General features: G+C 37.2%; 1 protein-coding gene across 1 annotated transcript; it reads right to left on the bottom strand.

Moving 5' to 3' along the window:
* Positions 1-1,993: 1,993 nt before the first annotated feature.
* peli1a (pellino E3 ubiquitin protein ligase 1a) lies at positions 1,994-18,247 on the bottom strand. The gene is made up of 7 exons (XM_016289820.1): positions 18,005-18,247; positions 10,395-10,570; positions 10,172-10,301; positions 9,727-9,828; positions 8,482-8,679; positions 6,740-6,928; positions 1,994-2,704 (listed from the first exon to the last, which is right to left on the bottom strand). The coding sequence occupies exons 2-7, from the start codon at positions 10,463-10,465 to the stop codon at positions 2,105-2,107; spliced, it is 1,290 nt and encodes a 429-aa protein (XP_016145306.1). The 5' UTR covers positions 10,466-10,570; positions 18,005-18,247; the 3' UTR covers positions 1,994-2,104.
* Between the last annotated feature and the right edge of the window lie 451 nt (positions 18,248-18,698).

The raw sequence follows: 18,698 nt of genomic DNA, 5'->3' as shown, positions 1-18,698 counted from the left end.
CTATAACTTTATTCTTTAAGAATGATACAAAAACATTTCTGAGAAAATGCAACAACAATACCGCTTTAATACTATATACATAATATAATATAATAACCTAATTTCAAACTCATTGTTGATGAAAATCATTGGTATTTTTGGAGGTGATAATCTATGGCAGGTTAAAACAAGCACAAATGAAAGTAAATTAATTCAGAAAACAGGTTCGCACACCCACTGGAGAGCATTCGTACAGATTCCTAACATAACACTGTTTTTATGGCACGAGCAGGACAGCTCAAGCGCAGTGGCTTTTAAACAGTAAACTACTGAGCGTACAGTGAACAGCATCCAGTCAGACAGAGAACAGATGGCTTGTGGGAAAATCAGAGCTGAATGTGTGTGTTGGCAGAGGAGCAGCTTTTAAACACACACAGGCTGAGTCCGAAATCACCCCCTATACCCTCATTCACTATTCCCTGCACTAGACCACTCATACAGTTCACTAGAAGGAGTGAATGAAAACGAGTGACACTGAGTGCACAGGAAAGACTGCTGCTTTTGCATAGTTTGTGCTGCTGTTTAATAATCCTTTAAAACCGGCACACTGGCAGCTCCAGTAGTAAGATGAAAGGATTTATCTTAAACTCTGTCATGGAAATGATGTATAAACCCAAATTAAACAATTCAATAATCAGTTTACAGTGAATTTATACCCATGTTGTATTACGTTGTATTCTGAGGATGAGCGCTTTGTAAAAATGAATGGATGGATTATGTAAAATGACATTTGAGCATACATCAGTTGTACACTTGTTATTGCTGTGCATTGTGGGATCGAACGAGTGCACTCGATAACATCCACTAAGGTTTCGGACAGCACTATAAATGGCTGTCCCCTCAAATATTGCCCTATTTAAAGGGATAGTTCACCCAAAAATGAAAATTAGCCCATGATTTACTCGCCCTCGAGGCATCCTAGGTGTATGTGGCTTTCTTCTTTCAGATGAATCCAATCGGAGTTATATAAAAAAATTATCCTTGCTTTTCCAAGCTTTATAATGGCAGTGGGTGGGTGTTTGTTTCAACAGTCCAAAAGAAGTACAATAAAGTACATCTAACCATGTTAAAACATGCCTCACACGGCTCCGGGGGGGTGAATAAAGGCCTCCTGTAGCAAATCCATGCATTTTTGTAAGAAAAATATCCATATTTCAAATGTTATAAACACTTTTCTCTCACTTCCGCTAGTGATGGGAGAAACAAACCTTTTCAATTGCTTCGCAAAATGATTTGCGCTCGAAACACCACATCCCTGTTGCATGGTCAAAACTGTGTAAATACAGCAAAAACTCATGCAAAACATGCATAAAAATAGCTTTTAAAAACCCATTGGTTTTTATTGAAAGTATAATACATTAAATCTAATAAAAAATTATAAAATACCATTAAATATGAAGTGTCTGTATAGTATGTGGTTTTTAGAATATTTTATATTAATTTCCAGGGCTTGTATTGTTTGTTTTATGGAGAGCTTGTATATAGAGGCCAGTAAAAGTGTCTCGTAAAAAATGTCGACAAATTGATAAAACTGATCCGAGATCAGAGACCCCCCCAGCGGTGAACCATTGAAATTTTGAAACAGTTTTGACGTAATGAAGCCCCGTTTACTGAAATCACGTGACTTTGGCGCGAGTTTGATATGCGCTCCGAACCACTGTTTCGAAACAAATGATTAAAAAAGTTTCAAAGCGTCACAAATCAGTGATTCGAAAGCGCCCATCACTAACTTCCGCTATCTGTCATACGTGCAAGCCGTCTCTGAGATATGCTAGTCTCACGAGTTTGTTTACAGGAGCAAAGGAAGCAAAGTTTCCGTACTTTAGAAATTCGATAGTTTTGACCCATACAATGTATTGTTGGCTATTGCTTTCAAATATACCCGTGCTACTTATGACTGCTTTTGTGCTTCACATATGACTCAGATTGGATTCGTCTGAAAGAAGAAAGTCATATACACCTATAGGATGCCTTGAGGGTGAGTAAAGCACAGGCTAAATCTCATTTTTGGGTGGGCTAACCCTTTAAGGGTGTAGTTGGTGATTTGGGACGCAGCCACACACACTTAGTCCAGCGTCCCCTGAAAGATGAGCCTGACGCTCTTCCTGTGGCGGGCGAGCGGCCGCATGCAGAAGGGGCAGGCGGGGCAGAGGCCGTGAGCGCCATGTGGCAGCAGCAGTCTGCTCCAGAAGGTGGCGGTGCGCTCCGAGCACACGTGTCCGCAGGGGCTGAAGGCGTGCGTGGGGGGCGCAGCGTCCAGGTAGAAGCCCGACTCGAGGCCTAGCTTCAGCGGCACGTACAGGCCCCGGGTGCGGCACAGCGGGCACTCGCGCTCGCCCTGCTCCAGCCCCGGCTCCAGCCTCGGCTCCTCTCTGCTCTGGGACTCATCCTCCTCGGCGGAGCCCCTCCAGCCGTACACGTGGCCGCAGGTCAGGTAGGCCCAGGGCTGGTGGTCGGGGCTGGAGGAGCACTCCAGGCTGGGGAAGGCCAGGGTGTGCAGGCCCACGGGACACTGGGGCCGTGCCGCGTTCAGCTCCCACCGCAGCACCTCCAGGTGTTTGGGGGTCGGTGTGCGCGACAGACCCTCCGCCGAACGCCACAGCAGAGTTGCGCCGCACAGGTCAATTAAAGTGCCATCCACCAGCTCGTGACACTCATTCTCCACCTACAGAGAGAGAGAGAGAAACAGAACAACATGTTTTGTAATTAGTGGGACTGATCACTTCACTATTAGTTATATATATTGATTTCAATAAACTCCACATTAAACCTTGCCGCATTTTTGTTTGATTTTGGCAACTAAAGTGTGTTTTGGTTTGTTTTTTTAAATAAATGGTCTCAAAATAAATGATTGTCAAAACAATATTATTTCGTATCATAGAATATTGATGGAGCAACATGATTTGTGCAAAAAGAAATGGTAACAGAAGTTTGTTTTGGTTGAAAATCACATTAAAATTATTAAAACTAAATGCTCACTTATTGATGTATAAAAAAAGACAATAAAAATACCAATATTTTTCATTATATGCATTTTTTATTTCATATATTTACAAAATGATTTTAAAATAGAAAAATACTATTCCTAAAACATATATGTATATATATTTTAAAATAAAAATGAAAAATAAAAATATAAATATTTTTCATTATAAAAACAGAAAATTACCATTGCTCATACATACTGACTTCAACAAATCTAACTAGCAAAATCAAAAGTTTGCTTTATGAATCATGTAAAAAATCATATATAAATATACATATTTTTAATTAGATGTATGTCATTTGTTTCATATGTTTTATATATGATTTTTAAATATATATATTTTAGATATTCACTAAAAAATTTTTTAAATGGAATATGTTATCCATTGGGAAGGCTTTACATCATTTCTACACACACACACACACACACACACACACACACACATCAGAGGCCGTGAGCGCCATGTGGCAGCAGCAGTCTGCTCCAGAAGGTGGCGGTGCGCTCCGAGCACACGTGTCCGCAGGGGCTGAAGGCGTGCGTGGGGGGCGCAGCGTCCAGGTAGAAGCCCGACTCGAGGCCTAGCTTCAGCGGCACGTACAGGCCCCGGGTGCGGCACAGCGGGCACTCGCGCTCGCCCTGCTCCAGCCCCGGCTCCAGCCTCGGCTCCTCTCTGCTCTGGGACTCATCCTCCTCGGCGGAGCCCCTCCAGCCGTACACGTGGCCGCAGGTCAGGTAGGCCCAGGGCTGGTGGTCGGGGCTGGAGGAGCACTCCAGGCTGGGGAAGGCCAGGGTGTGCAGGCCCACGGGACACTGGGGCCGTGCCGCGTTCAGCTCCCACCGCAGCACCTCCAGGTGTTTGGGGGTCGGTGTGCGCGACAGACCCTCCGCCGAACGCCACAGCAGAGTTGCGCCGCACAGGTCAATTAAAGTGCCATCCACCAGCTCGTGACACTCATTCTCCACCTACAGAGAGAGAGAGAGAAACAGAACAACATGTTTTGTAATTAGTGGGACTGATCACTTCACTATTAGTTATATATATTGATTTCAATAAACTCCACATTAAACCTTGCCGCATTTTTGTTTGATTTTGGCAACTAAAGTGTGTTTTGGTTTGTTTTTTTAAATAAATGGTCTCAAAATAAATGATTGTCAAAACAATATTATTTCGTATCATAGAATATTGATGGAGCAACATGATTTGTGCAAAAAGAAATGGTAACAGAAGTTTGTTTTGGTTGAAAATCACATTAAAATTATTAAAACTAAATGCTCACTTATTGATGTATAAAAAAAGACAATAAAAATACCAATATTTTTCATTATATGCATTTTTTATTTCATATATTTACAAAATGATTTTAAAATAGAAAAATACTATTCCTAAAACATATATGTATATATATTTTAAAATAAAAATGAAAAATAAAAATATAAATATTTTTCATTATAAAAACAGAAAATTACCATTGCTCATACATACTGACTTCAACAAATCTAACTAGCAAAATCAAAAGTTTGCTTTATGAATCATGTAAAAAATCATATATAAATATACATATTTTTAATTAGATGTATGTCATTTGTTTCATATGTTTTATATATGATTTTTAAATATATATATTTTAGATATTCACAAAAAATTTTTTTTAATGGAATATGTTATCCATTGGGAAGGCTTTACATCATTTCTACACACACACACACACATATATATACATATATATATATATATATATATAAACATAATTAATTATTTAAAAACAAATTTTTGAAAAAAAAAGATAATTATATTAATAGTTTATATATTCACTAAAATGATATATCATTAACAATTATATCATTAACAACAAGGCCAGCATTTGGAACTGACACAATGGAAAACAGCCACTTCTGCTAATCAAAGCAGGATAATCATAAAACAGTCAGATATTGAGCGATTAATGTGTCTGGCTAATATAACCATCTACAGGTAGTTTCTTTCACTTGAGTTATCAAAAGTTCAATCTGCACTGACTCGAAGCGTCCAGTAGATGATGCTCTCATCTACACGACCTCCGTCTCAAACACTAGCCGCACAGCTCTGCATGAGTCAGTAATGAAACAAGTCCAAACCACATCCACTATTTAGAGAGCGCAGACTATGCACCTCAGGTCTGCTGTCTCCGCCAGGACACACAAACCCAGCCCACATCGCCAAACACGGCCAGATAGACACCAAACACAGCTACTGCCAATATACAGATGAGTTTACACAGGGGTGCCGTCAGAAATACTGCTTTACTACAACTCACAGCACAAAACCAGAGTTAACACGACAGAGTTATTAAAAGGTAAATCTCACGAAAACGGTAGGGGTTTTTATATATAGAAATAATGCCACAATGCACAAAAAATCCTAAATAAGAAAAAAATAGATTATTCCAGTTAACTAAAACCTAAAATAAAATAAACAATAACTGAACTAAACTAAAATAAAAATTTATATTAAAAAAATGAAATTTTTTTTTATTTCGGCTCCTCGCCAAGGCAACATTTCTTCTTCATTTTAACTTTAAATACGAAAACAACTACAACTAATCAAGTAATAAAAACTGTATAAACATAAAAAAACTAATAAAAATGTCCAAAACACTACAAGATTACTAAAACTTTAAAAGTAAAGTCAATTTATAAAAAATCTATACAATAGTATATCAATGATACTAAAATAACAATGAAAAAAGTATATAATATATATTAAATGTTATATATATATATATATAATTAAACATTTTACTTCAGCTACTTGCCAAGGCAACATTTCTATTTGATTTTATCTTGAAGTAGCCTACTACAACAACCGAAACTAAAACTAATAAAGAAAAATGAATTATACATTTATTATATAAACATAAAAAACTATTTAAAAATGGCAAACGCAGCAAGATTACTAAAACTTTAACTAAAATGAAAGAGAAAACAATATATATTAAAAATACTAATCAACAAAAACTACAGTAGTATATGAATGGTACTAAAATAACTGAAATAGGCTATTTTCTTTAACTTAAGCATTATTCCTTCTTTTGATTTTTCGATCTAATAATGATTCAGCTTCAGTAAGACACTTTCTGAGTTATAAAACTTAGAAACACATTTCTGAGAGGAACTGGTTTAGAGGTTTTCAGAATGGCAGTTGTTTACCAGCGACAGTCATTTCATAACCTCTCGTTCTCACACACTGTGCATCCAGAGAGAAAAAGCTGCATGGCGAGGTTACGGACAGGACTTCTGACACCATGGAGACCAGATCTGAACAACACAACAAACTGTGCAGTCGGGCGGGAGTCATATCACGCACAACACACACACAAACACACCAGCTATGTGCTGATTCAGTCCCTGTGGGCCTTCGCTGATTGAAAAGATTTACAAATATACAAATTCTTCTTCACACTGCAAACTGTGAGTGTTTGTGTGATTCCAGACAAGGACAGTGGGAATTGTCAAGCACTAAAATGAGTATTTACCAACACATGATCAGAGTTGTCATGGCGAAGCTGGGAAACAAGGAAATGTCACTCTTATGTTTATCTGTGTGTTACAGAGATGTCGCTATGGCAAAGTTTTGACCTCGTTTTGGAGGATTTCATCAAGCCTCGGTCATTCTTTGATCTAAATTTGGTGGTGTGTTAAATGGCTAGTCTATTAAAGTCTAATGTCAGCTCTCACCAGTTTTCCGGGTGTCGGAGCGGACCGGGTCTCTCGGAGCGTGAAGACGTTGCCGCAGACTGAGATCTCTCTCCAGGAGCCCGGTTTGGACTCGCAGGTGAAGCCGTGCCGCGGTCGCATCACTAATATGCCGTTGGTGGTCAGGCCGTCCATCTGGCTGTCAGCGCACCACCATTTCGCCGCTTTCTCCTGAGGACAGAGGGAAAACCGGTCCATTAGTTTGTTGATTTACCGATTCTCTGATTTATTATTTCGCTTACTTCGTTCACTGATTCATTCGTTCATTAATCGATTCATTCATTCCTTCATTCGTTTGCTCACTTCATTTACTGATTAATTTCTTCCCTCAATTCATCCAGCAATTAATTTGTTCACTCAAGTCATTTATCGATTCACTCATTCCCTCAATTCATTGACCAGTTCATTTGTTTGCTCACTTCACTCACTAATTAATTCGCTCACTTCATTCACTGATTCATTCATTCACTCACTTCATTCACTGATGCATTCATTCGCTCACTGATTCATTCATTCGCTCACTTCGTTCACTGATTCAGTCATTCGCTCACTTCGTTCATTGATTCATGCATTCACTCACTTCGTTCATTCACTCACTTCATTCACTGATTCATTCATTCGCTCACTTCATTCACTGATTCATTCATTCGCTCACTTCATTTACTGATTCATTCATTCACTTCATTCACTGATTCATTAATTCGCTCACTTCGTTCACTGATTCAGTCATTCACTCACTTCATTCATTCGCTCACTTCGTTCACTGATTCATTCATTCGTTCATTAACCGATTCATTCATTCTTTCGTTCATTTGCTCACTTCATTTCCCGAATTTGTTCCCTCAATTCTTTCACCAATTCATTTGTTCACTCACTTATTCACAGGTTCACTCGTTCACTCTCTTCATTCACTGATTAATTTGTTCTCTTACTGTATTCACTGATTCACTCAATTATTCACGGATTCATTCATTCACTCACTTCGTTTAGCGATTCATGCATTCATTCACTTTGTTCACTAATTAATTTGCTCACACACTTCATTCACAGATTCACACGATTGATCACTTCATTCATTCATTCATTCATTCATTCAATCATACACACAGACTACCATTTAAATGTTTGGGGTCAGTAAGATTAATTTTTTTTTGTTAATCTTTTATTAATCAAGGATGCATTAAATTGTTCAAAAGTGGCAGTAAACACATTTATAATCTAAACACTTATAATGTTTATCTATTTTTTTTAAATCCTGAAAAAAATTATCACCATTTTTTTTTTTAAATATGAAGCGGCACAACTGTTTTCAACATTGATAATAATCAGAAATGTTTCTTGAGCAGCAAATCAGCATATTATACTGATTTCTGAAGGATCATGTGACACTGAAGACTGGAGTAATGATGCTGAGAATACAGCTTTGATCACAGCAAGCAGTTACATAAAAATTTTTATATATATATATATTTTTTTTTTTGATCAAATATATGCAGCCTTAGTGAGCAGAAGATACTTCTTTCAAAAGTATCATATACAAACTTTTACTGACCGAAAACTTTAGTTCATTCACTCACTCACTTGTTCATTTCCAGCCTCTCCAGGATGAGTGATAGTGGACAGGTGAACACATGAAAGCATCGTGGAACGGATGGATGGATGGATGAGTATGAAAGACTGTTAGAGAGGAGAGAGTTTGTGTCAGAGGAGTGTGTTTGACCCACCCCCAGGAAGATGCTTTTGGACGAGTCGAAGCCGGCAGCGTAGATGCGCGCGGTGTAGGGCGGCGCTCTCTGACACACAATCCGACACGCAAATCGTGATATAGTGCTCTGAGATGACAGCGTGCCGCTTTTGCCGTGACAACCAGGCACCGTGTCCATCACCACAAAATCAATGGGGCTTTCAGTGGACCGGCCGATCTGCAAAAGAAAGACGGGTTCTGCAGTGATTAAGGGGAAATTGTATTGGAATCTCTAATCTGTGACACACAAGAGTAAAAACAGATTGACATGAATGAAAGCGATGAAGAACTTTCAGTGTTTAGAGAGTTTATATTGTACCACTAACTGTGCAGTTTATTTATATGCACTAACTGTGCAGTTTATTTATATGCACTTTCTACATAAAGTAGTAATGCACCAAAATTTCAGCAACTGAAAATACATTTTTGGTTTTTGGAGGGCATTGATAATATCGATTTATCTCCATTTTTAATGAACCGAGATCTTTTAGTCTGTGCCGTTTTTAGTTGCTTCTGTCCATTTTATCACACAATTCAAACAATAAATGTGGTTTTGATGCTCTTTAACATAGCGTGATCGGTCACTGTAGTGCCTCATTTCAAGTGGCACATGAAGCAATCTCTTCTTCTTTAATACTAGATATACTACAAAATAAACATGAATGAACATCATAAGGTGTTGAGATTTCAACTTATTGAAATGTATCAATCACTCGATCAGTGTTTCAACTACGGAAAGATGTCAGTAAAACAGCTTGTAAACATTATATTTACCTCAAGAAAGCCATTCGATGTCCATAAATTATTTTGCTAAGTATATGCACTATTACATTATAATATTTTACTTAACCTGTTGTCTTCATTATTTAATCTGTTTGAATACATCTGTCATGAAAATAAGTTTATAATGACAGATACCAGTTACATTTTTATATTCCAAAAACGTATTGGAGTAGAAACATGATTTTATAATTGGTAAGTTGATATAAAAACATATTTATGTGCAATTGAAATGTTTATAACTGTTTTTATTTGAGGGTTTATTATTAAATATTATTAAATAAACTTTATTTTCGGTTTCAGCTAATTTTGTCAATTTTGGTTTTGGTGTTGCATTTCGGTGCCTCACTGGTTTAAAGGATGCAAACCAGATCCAAGTACAAATGCACCCACTAAATCTGTACACAATTCAAACACACAGTTACCTGAAGAAACATAAACATACCTGAAACATGTCGGTGGTGCTGTCGTGTGCGTACTCCACGACTACCGTCTGCGCCCTGGACAGCGTATACGACACACTGTGCTGGTTTTTGTTGCTGATGGCCTGCAGAAACACCACATGCACACCAGAAACCTTGTCAAGAGCATGCCGGTTCATAATATTTACATAAGTCAAATCAGCTTACAGTTCATTTATCATATTCAGACATGCAGGAGTAACATGTGACAATGAAATGAGAGGGTGAAGTCACTCTGGATAAAAGTGTTGCATGCTACACATGCTTTAGATGCACATTCACCGGCAGCGAAGAATGATAAGAAAACCAGCTCACATTTAAACACTTGGCTTGTGCAGAAGCCCTTAAAAATTAAATGTGACACGTAAATGAGCAATAAAGGCTTTTAAAAGACGTATAAAAATGATTATCGGGAAAATGGGCGTGTACCTTGGCGGTCTGTGGACTGCATGTGCTGTGGACGGTGCTGGGTTTGACTCCATTGGCTTTGGGTCTCTTAAACAGAGCGAAACGACTCCTTCTTCTGCCACGGTCTCCGTTCGGTAGGGAGCCGTTGTAGCTGTGGAGACAAAACATTAGTACACAATGCTGCATTAGTAAGATTTACTAATCATAAATGTAAATCTGATTGAGAAAGAGGAGTCATTCTTACCCGAGGACGATGAGCTCTCCGTATTTGATGGGTTTGGAAGAGCTTAGCAGCTCCTGTTCAGGGGCCAACATCACTCTGGTCTTCAGCTCAAACCCTTCCTCTGAAATATTTCTCTGTCTTCCCTTCTTGATCTTGCTTCCTCAATGCTCCACCATCACGGTCTTACCATAAGACATCTGCAAACGAAAAACACAACAAAAGCAGGTTACACTCATCTGTGGCACTAAACGAATGACTAAGCAACAGATGCCTCTGATCATGTCTGTGATTCAGAGTTTAGTTTACTCTCCTCCAACCATACGCCTCTGAAAGCAGCACAAAATCTAAATCCTCGGTTGTTAGTTTTATTCCCACTGAGACTATAGTGCAAAAAAAAAAAAACTGCAACAAACAAATAGAAATTATAGAAAGGGAATATTACCCAGAAAAGACACATTCGATAGCACACAAGTAAGTAATGAAATAAGATGCAGGAGATCATCTCCAAATATCACTGAGATGGTTTCACTTCCTCTTAGTGTGGGTTGGCATCAGTACTGTTTTGCTCTGTCAGGGTCAAGCGGTCACGAAACGTTGGCGCTGGCACGAGATGAAACCACAAACATAAAAATAGCAGGCGACAGACATCGCTGTTTCCGACACAAAGAAACCCATCAACAACTCTCGCAGCTACAAATGACAGAACTTTAATCTCTCATGTGCATGAACAGAGATAAACAAGTGCAAAACAAAAAACACACATCAACATAGATGCAAAATCAAAACATAACAAATAAAAATACAAACATCAGTGTAAACATAACTAGAAAACAACCATAAATAAATGTATAAAGCAACACACACAAGTAAAATTCTACAAATTAACACAAGCGCCAAGCAACAAACAAACAAAACAAAAACAAACATAAATAAATGTGCAAAGAAACACAAACACACCAGCACAACTAAAAGTGCAAAGCAACAAACAAAACAAGAAATGTGAACAAAAAGATAAAGCAGCAAACCTGCACAAATTAACCAAGAAACAAAACATCAAACAACAAAACAACAGACAAACAATTACAAACATAAACAAGTGTAAAGAAACAAACACACTCCAGGGCAACTAAACAAAGAGCAAAGCAACAAAAAACAAGAAACAAACATGAATAAAAATACAAAGCAGAAAACATGCACATGCACAAATTGACCAGCAAACAAAACAACACACAATTACAAAAAAACATAAACAAGTATAACAAACACAAATCAGTACAACTCAACAAAGTGCAAAGCAACAAACAAACAAAAATAAAGATGCAACGCGACAAAAATACATATGCAAATTAACCAACAAACAAATCAACAAATGCTACAAGCGCAAAGTAACAACAAAACAAAAACATACAAAACAAGAAACAAACACAAGAACAAATCTACAAACAAATGCAAGTCCAACGCAACAGACAAACAAAAATAAGAGTAAAGTAGCAAAAAAAACAACAGACCTCAATAAAGTGGAGCAAACAAAACATAAATAAAAACATAAAGTGGCGAACATACACATGGATAAATTAACCAACAAACACAACTCCAAATCAACACACACACACACACACAGTGTAAATTAACAAACACACACCAACACAGCTCAACAAACTGCAAAGCAACAAAAAACAAGAGACAAATAAAAATATAAAGCAGCAGCAAACAAACCAGCATAAACACAGCTGCAAAATAACAAATGATAACAAACCAACAAATGTAAATAAGCAAAAAAAAACAGGGACAAGGACAAATCAACAAACAAAATAATCGAACATAACAACAAACAAACACAGGTGTAAATCATTTAATAAGCATCAACACAAGCACAAAATCCATAGAGAAAACTACTTTGTATACTGCACCAGCATAAACACAGCTGCAAAATAACAAATGATAACAAACCAACAAATGTAAATAAGCAAAAAAAACAGGGACAAGGACAAATCAACAAACAAAATAATCGAACATAACAACAAACAAACACAGGTGTAAATCATTTAATAAGCATCAACACAAGCACAAAATCCATAGAGAAAACTACTTTGTATACTGTAGAAGTGTAATGCATCGGTGCATGATTTTTTTTTAGCAATTACATGGCTAACAACAACACACCTGTGTGCAAACGTGCAAACCTTCAGCCTTTCCTGTGGGTCTGTATGAATGACCCAGAGAGAGCTCTCTTAAACAGGACGGATATCTGATCTGGGCTTGAAGCACTTAATCATCTGTCTGACAGGACGACTCTGACATATAGTGTGAATAAACTCCTCACCCCATTCCTGCCTGACACACACACACTAACCAAACAACACAAAGCCAGATATGTTTCTTAAGGACATATACTGTCAGCCCTAAGGGCAACATACATGTGTGTGTGTGTGTGTGTGTCACACCCCGGCCTCGTCCCTGTATCCATGCCAGGCATTTGCTCAGAATACAGAAGACATTTGCACTCTTGCCAGCCGGCTACAACACAGCGCAGCGTTTCCACAGCGACCCAGTATACACTGGGTGATGCAGGGCACACACCTCTCTGAGTTTATGCTCTTTGAAGTATGCAAGGGAACATTTGCTAATGATGAGCTGTGATTTATGAGCGATTTATGAGGATTGAAACACACACCTATACATTCAAGCGTGCACGTTTAGCTTAGATTTCTGGGGTGGTGAGGCGTAATGGATAAAGATAAACATAGTAGCTGGGGGGTTCGGGCTGGTTGCTAGGGTGTTATGTAATCATCCACCAGGTGAAAATCACAAGTTTGATCACTTATAAAAGTAATTGCAAGTAATGATAGAGCGACTTTTATATGGGGTTTAATTTGAAAGCAACTAAATGTCTACGAACCTTTAAGAAACAAAAGTTAATTGAGCATTTTCATAATACAACCTAAATATTTAGTGCTAAAACATTGTTGCAACCATGTATGAAAGAAAATGTCATATAAACTCATATTAAACAGAACTAATATACATATACTATATACATGTATACAATGCAACATATATGCATGGGAATGCTTGCACGCTTGCTCCACCCACTTTTGAATCAACCGGCTAGCAGTGGCTTCTGCTTGGTTTTAATTTAAAGCCTTCGTTTTATGCGAACAGCCAGTTATTTTCCTTGCATTGTGCACAGTTAAAGGGGTCATATGATGCGATTTCAAGTTTTCCTTTCTCTTTGGAGTGTTACAAGCTGATTGTGCATAGATAAGATCCCTGAAGTTGCAAAGACTAAAGTCTCAAAATCAAAGAGATATTCTTTATAAAAGTTAAGACTCTGCCACGCCCCCCTAAAACGGCTCGTTCTAACACGCCCCCACATATCTAGGTCACTATGTGGGAATATTTGCATAATGCGCCCAAATGTGCACGCAAAGAAAGAAGGCGTGGTTTCAGTAACCGCAGATAGTGTTGAAGCAGCATGTCAGGGAGACACTGTGTGTTTCTAGGCGAAAGCAAAAGCACTTTATTTGGCCTTCCGAAAGTAGATGCATTTAGGAATCTTTAAGATCACTTACAACAGAAGAGCAATGCATTTTATGACCTACAATAATGTACAGTATTTGAAAAATAATGTGTTTTTTGAACATTAAAGCATGTCAACATATTCTGTTACACCAAATACACAAAATAATGATCTTTAAAAAAGCATCATATGACCCCTTTAAGCAAAATAAGCATCTTAAATTCAAGTATTATCCCTTTTTGAGGCACAATAGTTACATTTAAGAAGTGAATGAAGTAATATCTAAAACTGAGAGGAACAAAAACCCAAAGTATGAGCAAGAGTGACTCTTGCCTTATAGCAAATAGACTGCTGGCCGTGTGAGTCGTTTCCTCCTGCTCCAGAGGGAAGGTGGGTCGACACAGAGCTTCATTCACCCCACGTCTGACTCTGAAAGCCCCTCGCTGGGCTCTGAGCTCTGCACAGTCCCACCCGACCAACTCACGAGTCAAAGAGTGACTTCACTGTCCAACAACAAAGGATCTTTCATGACACACGCTATCCACACACACTCACGCTGATGCTGAGATTGAGAGCACGCTTGACTCAGACAGAGCTGCAGTTCACTTCATCTACTGTATGTGTGAGAGAGACGGTTAGGCTAGACAGTTTGTTTGTTTAACGGCATTTCAGCAGTGCAATAGAGAGAAGTCTTTGTTTTGATTAAGCTGCAAAGGCTTATTATCTCAGATTTATATATAAATGTAAATGCAAAGTTAGTTAATGTTGTTGTTGTGCTTCTGGTTCTTTAAAGATCTAATGCAAAAATACAACCAAATATTCAGGGAATTCCAGCACAGATTCTGTGTAAATGATTTTTTTATTTATTCATATGTTCTGAAATTATAAACAAACGTGGAACATTTGCACATTTTCATCAATGTCATGTTTTGCATGAAAAAACTTTTCAGGATAGACAGAATATGGCCACAGAAGACACAGTGTTTAACAAAACAGCAACCACAGAAGTATACATTTATCCCTCCTCTTTTTACATAACCATTGGTGTGCATTAATGATTTCGAGCATCGGACCCAATGCATGCTGGTCCGTCAGTTTAGTGCAGAATCTTTCTGAACAGTGTTTGAGTTGCATTAAACATACAAGGGAGTTTGATGATTATGGAATAATTAGCAGAAAATATATCCTAAAATTCAAAAAGGCGAGAGCCGAATGGATCCGGAGATCAGCTGAAAACAGAGATGAGTGCGAGAAAGAGAAGAAAGACATGAGATCAGTGGAGAACAAAAACGGTGAAGGGACAGTGTGTGTGTTCATGAACAAAATAAACAAGATTTTTATGTCATTGGTGACATTTTTGTTGGACCAATTAAGCAATTATAATAAACAAACCCTTTTTATTTTTGTAGTGTTTCGATTTACTTGGTTTTTTTTCATTACTTAAAATTGTATTCAAATGTTTGTTATGCATTTCAGCATGTGTGAGTTTGCACAAAATAACAGAACGACGTAGCCCAGCTGACAAAAAAATGAATTCGGTGTTTTTTTAATTTTATTTCAACAAAGCATTGTAAATTTCATTATTTAACTCAAAAAATGAACACTGAAAGCATATATGTGCACGCTGTTTTCATTATTCAACTGAGAAAGCGACACGAAAGGAAAGGGCATGTACTTTTTTTTACAACAGCTTTTCAAAAAAAACTTTAACATAAAAAACTGTACATAACTTGATAGCATTTTTGTCTTAATGGTTGTGTTTTTCATTAATTTTAGGGGAACAAATGAAAAAAAAACGGACAAGCATTTTCTACATTTTCTAAAATAATCTAAATGTATTTCGTATTTATTAATCTAATATGTAGGACTTCTTTTCTCCTTCAAAAGTTTGACGTTTATTTTTGATTTCTTTATTGATGACAGTGGTGGCCAGTACCAAGATGTCACAGTTTTTGTTGATAAAAACTTTTGTAGTGCTCATTTTCTCATTGTCAGATGTTTTTAAACCAACTTTGTAACCTCAGAAATGACAGACTACACTCTTAAAAATAAAGGCTCCAAAAGGGGTTTTCACAGCGTATTCAGGGAATTCCAGCACAGATTCTGTGTAAATGATTTTTTTATTTATTCATATGTTCTGAAATTATAAACAAACGTGGAACATTTGCACATTTTCATCAATGTCATGTTTTGCATGAAAAAACTTTTCAGGATAGACAGAATATGGCCACAGAAGACACAGTGTTTAACAAAACAGCAACCACAGAAGTATACATTTATCCCTCCTCTTTTTACATAACCATTGGTGTGCATTAATGATTTCGAGCATCGGACCCAATGCATGCTGGTCCGTCAGTTTAGTGCAGAATCTTTCTGAACAGTGATTGAGTTGCATTAAACATACAAGGGAGTTTGATGATTATGGAATAATTATCAGAAAATATATCCTAAAATTCAAAAAGGCGAGAGCCGAATGGATCCGGAGATCAGCTGAAAACAGAGATGAGTGCGAGAAAGAGAAGAAAGACATGAGATCAGTGGAGAACAAAAACGGTGAAGGGACAGTGTGTGTGTTCATGAACAAAATAAACAAGATTTTTATGACATTGGTGACATTTTTGTTGGACCAATTAAGCAATTATAATAAACAAACCCTTTTTATTTTTGTAGTGTTTCGATTTACTTGTTTTTTTTTCCATTACTTAAAATTGTATTCAAATGTTTGTTATGCATTTCAGCATGTGTGAGTTTGCACAAAATAACAGAACGACGTAGCCCAGCTGACAAAAAAATGAATTCAGTGTTTTTTTTATTTTATTTCAACAAAGCATTGTAAATTTCATTATTTAACTCAAAAAATGAACACTGAAAGCATATATGTGCACGCTGTTTTCATTATTCAACTGAGAAAGCGACACGAAAGGAAAGGGCATGTACTTTTTTTTACAACAGCTTTTCAAAAAAAACTTTAACATAAAAAACTGTAAATAACTTGATAGCATTTTTGTCGTAATGGTTGTGTTTTTCATTAATTTTAGGGGAACAAATGAAAAAAAAATGGACAAGCATTTTCTACATTTTCTAAAATAATCTAAATGTATTTCGTATTTATTAATCTAATATGTAGGACTTCTTTTCTCCTTCAAAAGTTTGAAGTTTATTTTTAATTTCTTTATTGATGACAGTGGTGGCTAGTACCAAGATGTCACAGTTTTTGTTGATAAAAACTTTTGTAGTGCTCATTTTCTCATTGTCAGATGTTTTTAAACCAACTTTGTAACCTCAGAAATGACAGACTACACTCTTAAAAATAAAGGCTCCAAAAGGGGTTTTCACAGCAATGCCGTGAAGAACCAGTTTAGCTTCCCCAAAGAACCTTTGAGTGAACAGTTCTTAAAAGAACCATTTTTCTTCCAGTGTGAAGAACATTTTAATAATCTAAAGAACCTTTTTCCACTGTAAAGAACCTTTTGTGGAATGAGAAGGTTCCATGGATGGTAAAGGTTCTTTGTGGAACCATTGATGCCAATAAAGAACCTTTATTTTTAAGAGTGTAGTGGAGGAGGATGAAGATCCGGAGCCTCTTCAGACTCAGAAACATGATAATGCGCTTATTCACATTATACTGTACAGTAGCAGTATTCATAGCTGAGAACATCCTGAGCAGATATGAACGAGGACAATCACAGACTATCATTACAAACATGCTGACAGCTGTCAGTCAATCAACGCTGCTGATCAATCAGTGACGGTTTAACGACAACCAAAGCATACCTTCTCACGACAAAGAAACGGTAAAAAAAAAAACTATAGAAATGAATGCAGAAACAAATAAAGCAGACACTAGATGTAGATATGAGAATATATGCTGAAGTCTCTGAGACGATTTTTTTCATTTAAATAAATCATAGGTTAATCACATTCAGCACATATAGAGAATTATCTATTTCGTAGACTAACAAAAGTTTTAGAATTTCTTTTGGTTTGGTTAATTAATTTATGCGGAGTTCAAATGCATTTTGCAAACGTTTGCATATTATAAACCAAAAATAAATGTGCCCGGGCTGCCTTACAGTGCTTTAATTTCCATTCACTAAAGGTAACAGCTTACCTCTAATAAGACTTTTTAGTGTGCCTTCTCAGATACGCGCCAAACTAAAGAAACTCCAGGTGGACTGACTCAGTAGTTGTCGGAAGTAAGTGACAACAGTCGTTCTGTTTGTCGGATAAAATGCCCAAAATAATCATGTAAGGAGTGAGGCAGGATGTCCCCAGCGGTCTCCGTGCACTGACAGCTCTCCAGAATAACTCCGCGTCTGTCTGCAAAGCCTGAGAGCTGACGTCACAGAGCGCACCGCGAGGGATTATGGGTAATGAAGTCCGCCCATTAGTCCTTAACTATCACCCCTTTACTTTTGGATTTGTAGCAGTTATAACCACAAAAAAGTGTTGTTAGTGGCCTTCATGAATAATAAGAAGAATAGCATTGCATAAATAACATTATACTAGGTTAGCCATTTCAAACCTTTAACATTTAAATTAACAGTACAGAATAGAATGGAATATAGAATAACAGCACAAAAGAACAAAGCTATAATGTACTAGAATGTGAATGTACTGGAATAGAATAGAATACAATACAATACAATAGAAAGGGAAGGGCAGGGAATGTGGCATTTAATAGCATGATAAATAAAAAGCAGTAGTATAACAGAACAGAATAGAATATAACAGACCGAAATAAACAGACTAGATTGGAGCAAATAATATCAGAATAGAATAGAATGTGGCATATAATAGTATAG

Source organism: Sinocyclocheilus grahami, unplaced genomic scaffold, assembly GCF_001515645.1.
Source record: "Sinocyclocheilus grahami isolate Dianchi unplaced genomic scaffold, SAMN03320097.WGS_v1.1 scaffold252.1, whole genome shotgun sequence".
NCBI classification, from domain to species: Eukaryota; Metazoa; Chordata; class Actinopteri; order Cypriniformes; family Cyprinidae; genus Sinocyclocheilus; species Sinocyclocheilus grahami.
Note: the sequence above shows the minus strand (reverse complement) of the source record. Positions and strands in the feature narration are given on the sequence as shown.